The 5,127-nt window shown below is 34.1% G+C and overlaps 1 protein-coding gene across 1 annotated transcript in view; it reads left to right on the top strand.

Annotated features, from left to right (window-relative positions):
* SPATA17 (spermatogenesis associated 17) overlaps positions 1 to 338 on the top strand; it is a 446,526-nt gene extending 446,188 nt beyond the window's left edge. The window contains exon 10 of the mRNA XM_007952483.1: positions 258 to 338. Coding sequence (XP_007950674.1) covers positions 258 to 338 — 81 coding nt within the window. The remainder of the gene's footprint in view (positions 1 to 257) is intronic.
* The last annotated feature ends 4,789 nt before the right edge of the window (positions 339 to 5,127 follow it).

The following is a 5,127-nucleotide window of genomic DNA, read 5'->3' as shown; positions in this document are numbered from 1 at the left end:
GGGGGGGGGGGGACTCACTGCTGTTAAGTCGATTCAACTCATAGCGACCCCATCTTGGGTTTCCCAGGCAGTATCACTACAGAAGTAGATTGCCCAAGGAATGGCTGGTGGATTTGAACCACCATTCTTCTTGTTAGCAGTCAAATGCCTTAGGCACCAGATCACCAATGGCATCTAGCTAATAATTTACTACATTCCAAATAATAATATAAACTCAGTAAGATCTCTGTGATAATCTTTGCTCCTTTTCCTCCTAGGGTTTCCAAACTGTGTTATCATCATTTGATCTCTTCTCAAACTATGGAAAATTATATTCAAAAGCTGGACAGATTGTATAAAGGTAAGCATTTTTGCTAAAAAGTACTCTAAATAGTATATTAATAACATTTTTAAAAAGCAAAGGAGATTGAACTATAAGACATTTTCAAAACCAGGCTCTGACATTATTTATACATAATAATATGACTTTATAAATTTATCTCATTAAAATTTAATGCTTTTCAATATTTCAAAGTCATGCCATTTGCTTTTCAAATCTCTTCTCCCAAATGGATACCAAATCCCTTTAAGAAATAGACTGACAAAAATCTGAAAGACCATTTATCTTTCAATTAGTTAAGAAAATATATTAAATAATTTTATACAATATAATTTAAAAATACAAATAATGTTAATTAAAATACGTTCTAGTGCTGTGTCAATACAGTATCATTTACATAGTGTGTGCATTGGCCTAGTGCCTAAGGCATTTGACTGCTAACCAGAAGGCTGGTGGTTCAAACCCACCAGCCACTCCTCAGAAGAAAGGTTGGGCAATCTACTTCTATAGTGATACTGCCTCGGAAACCCAAGGAGGGATCTCTATGGGTCAGATATGACTGGACGGCAGTGACTTTTTTTTTTTTTAGGTGCCTGAAGGATACTAAAGAAATAGAGTCTCGGGTCTCTCGTTAATAAAGTTTATAAATAGAGAACAGATACCTACATAAAATTCATCAATCATAAAGTCTCAGTGAATGCTGTGTTCAGTTGCTAAAAGTTTCAGAAAAGAGAAATGATTATAATTGAGGTGAGCCTAATAGGAAGTATTCCGGCATTTTCAGCCAAAGTTAAAGGAGCGATTGGACAAAGACAGAAAAGATCACTATAGTTCAAGAAATGACACAAAAATGAGAAGTTGAGTTTCCTCAGATAGTCTCCTAAACCAAGAACCAGAGGAAAAGCACTGGTCTGTTGCAAAGGACAGGGGATGGATTTGAGCAACTCAAGTTTCCTGTTGTTGTTGTTGTTATGTGCCGTCGAGTCAAACCCGACTCACAGCGACCCCTCCTTGGGTTTCCGAGGCAGTATCACTAGATTTAGAAGTTTCCTAGATTTAGTGTAATGTCTCCTCTGCCAACATAAAACTTTAAATGCTGTAACTTAGAAGTTAATAGTCAGGGTCACTGACTCATGGTGACTCTATGCACAATGAAGTGAAACACTGCCTAGTCCATCTTCTTGATCAGTTGTAGTTTGGGTTTTGGAAATAGACAAACAGGCTTTTCTTCCTACTTAACTGAATGGTGGCTGCACTTGAAGAGCATTGGCTGGGAATCAAATCCAGGCCTCCCAGGTGGAAGGTGAGAATTTTAGCACTGAACCACTACTGCCCTCACTATATTCCTAAATTGAAGTAGGTAGCAATCAAGTGTTGGGAGCTCTGGTGGCATAGTGCCTAAGGCATCTGACTGCTAACCAGAAGGCTGGCAGTTCAAACCCACTAGATACTCCTCAGATGGAAGACTAGACAATCTACTTCCATAGAGATACCATCTCAGAAACTTTAGGAGGGGTCACTATGAGTTGGAATTGACTCTGTGTCAGTGAGTTTAGCAATCAGTGTGAGTGAGAATGAAATACAGAGGACACATTTACCTGTTAGTGTTGTCCCTCCCTAAGACCCAATAGCATTTGTATCCAGCACATGAAAGAACATGGAGCTCTGGTGGGTGAGGGTAGGGAACTAGCCTCTAAACCAGTAACTTACCTTTTAGGAAGTGGATATCTCTTGTACTGGGCAAAATTTGCACTCAAAAAGTCTTTTTGTAAAAAACTTTTTATTGTGATTTGGGTGAAAGTTTTCAGAGCAAATTCATTTTCCATACAGCAGTTCATATACACTTTGTCTCATGACATTGACTGCAATTTCTCACAATGCAACAGCTCCCCTTCCACTTCCTCCCCATAGTTACTTCTTCCCTGCGTTCTTCCCTCCCATGTACTCCTGCCCCCCGAGCTGTCTCCTTGTGCATACACAGCCCTTCTATTCTCCCATGATTGATCTCTCCAAGGAGTGTATCTACCTAATATAAATGTTCAGCTCATATGTCTGTTTTTTGTTTGACTGGATGCACTCAAAGTCTTTAAGTAAGAATAAATATCACTGTACATGTAGGGATGAGAGGCCAGTCATATAAGTTGAGTTCTCAGGGTAGACACAAAGAGAAGAGATTTCCCACATAATGAAGTAAGTGGTTAGTTATAGAGCCCATTACAATTATAAATTCTGATAACTTTATTTAATTTATTAACATTTGATAATTTTATGTAAATACAACTAGATAGCAAACAAATTTGACATTGGAAACAAATTCATAGCTCATAAAAGGAGAACAATTTGTACTCTGAATAAGTTGTTCCCACAGAAGCAGACTGAATGCAAGAATAAAAATAAATCAGGGAAATCTACTCTTTACAGTGATTTTTGAGAGGACTTTGCATCAATGACACAAATGGACTATGACAAAGAGAAATATTATATTATCTTAACATTATATTATATTATGTTATGTTATATTAAAATTACAAGGAGTTGCTAAAATGCAAAACAAACTAAAAATCTGATTACGTGCAGTGGATAGCCAGTGTGAATATCATAGTAAACCAAATTGGCTTATTAGAAAACCTTATCAAAGGATTCTCCCAGAGCTCAGAGGGGAAAGAGAAAAATGGTACAAACAATAAAATGTTATAACACATAAGGAATATACTTAAAATAGGAATCCCAGGAGAGGTCAGAACAGATGAAAGAGAGCCTTAATCAAAAAATTGCCCCTTAACAAAGTTCTCAAAGTGTTGATTAAGATCACTGTTTAAAGACATTGCTTGACTCAAAAGACATCAGAATTCCTGCAAAAGAAAAAGAACAGATTATCTACAAATGAAAAAATTCCCAGTGACATCAGACTTCTCATCGCAATAAGAAATGCCAGAAAGCGATAAATAGAGGACTATAGAATTTTAAGTAAAGAAGGACCATAACCCTCAAAATCTGTGCTCAAAGGGGAAAGTAACATTTTTAGACAGATTTCGTACAAAAAGAGTATTTATGGCTCATATATGCTCTCTGGAAAAAAAAAAAATCTAAGTAGTCATGAAAAAAATGAAAGAATCAGAATAGGAAGTAAAAAAAAAACAGGGAAACTGTACTGATGACAAAGCTGTGAGTAATGCACCTTGTAAAACTTTTATTTTTTAAGTTTATACAATCATTGCTTGTAGTTAGGTACCCTAGTGAAAATGTTAAGAAGGAATTCTTGGAATAGGACATAACTAATGAAAAAATAAATCTGGAACTGAAATGCCATATTTATGAATATACACTAAGGAAAGGAATTGCAAAATTCCAATAAACATGTGACTAAAACAATTTTTTTAAAATTTATTTATTGTGGTGAAAACATAAACTACAAGACATTTGCCAACATAACAGCTTTCCCATTTACAGCTCAGCAACATTGATGACATTTTTCATGTTGTGCCAACATTATTGCTATCCTTTTCCAAAATATCCCACTACAATTACCATATACTCAATGCTCTGCAAACAAAAGCTTCCCCCTTTCCCTCTGTCTCCTACCCCTGGTAACCACTAATAATTTTTGCCATATATATATATATGTGTGTGTGTGTGTGTGTGTGTGTATTTTGGTTTTTGGTTTATTTTGCTTCTCAGACAGATAAAACTTTAAAAAAGATCAATATCAAACAGAATTGATTATGGTATGATAACATGGGTTCATCTTTATATCTGTTTGGAGTATAAAACTCTTACAGCCTTTCCAAAGGACAACTTGGAAATATGTATCCAAATCCTTAAGAAAATAGTTAATACTCATTGTCCCAGAAATTGTTCCTCTAGGAATTTATTGTAAAGAATTAATTGGACAAAAGCTCAAAATAATGAAACTGTGCTACATTATGCAGACTCTAAAATGTTAGTATAGAACTTTACCTATTAATTTGAAAAGATATCTACAGCATATTTTGAAGAAAAGACTGCTGGATTCAAAGCAGCTTGTATAGTCTGATTCTGTTTTTTAACAATTTTACATATATATATATATATATATATATATATATATAATTACACACATGTATATGTGTGTGTTTACATATATGTGTATTAAATACATAGGCAAGAATAAAAACACACTCACATATACTTATTGATATATTAAATATATATATATACACACACACAAATAAATATGTATATATACATATATATATGTATGTATGTATGCAATATACACACACATTTGTATATTGCAAAATGTTAATGGTGGTGTTTTCTGGGTGGTGAAATTATGAGTCACTTTTGGAGGGCTACTTTTTTGTGTTTCTATTTGTTTGTTTATTGGTTTTTATAATCAGACAAGAACAAAGCATTAAATTAAACATTCCAGTAGGGAACACTTGCTCTTCTCTACAAATTACTAAAACATCTTGCCTTATTCTATTCAATCATAACAATTTATAGACAATTGTCTTTTTTTTTTCTGAAGATATAATAATTACTTGCTAAATTATTTATACCCAAACAAAGAAGAATAACAAATGTTTCACATTATTTTTAATTAAAGAGTGTGGAATGAGAACATACAAGTGTATGATAGACATTGAAAAAAAGTTGGTTCACTCTTCTCTTGGATTTTTAACTATTTTGTGAATTGAAAATATTATCAAAACATCATTTCCTTTTAGATAGGGCCTTGAATGTCTAGCATTTAATTTTGGTAAGTGAAGAGCAGCAGCCTTAGCTGAGGCTTTGTATTAAGATTTAATTTCACCAAATACCCCACA

Source organism: Orycteropus afer, unplaced genomic scaffold, assembly GCF_000298275.1.
Source record: "Orycteropus afer afer isolate SDZICR_OR568_19922 unplaced genomic scaffold, OryAfe1.0 scaffold00013, whole genome shotgun sequence".
NCBI lineage: Eukaryota > Metazoa > Chordata > Mammalia > Tubulidentata > Orycteropodidae > Orycteropus > Orycteropus afer.
Note: the sequence above shows the minus strand (reverse complement) of the source record. Positions and strands in the feature narration are given on the sequence as shown.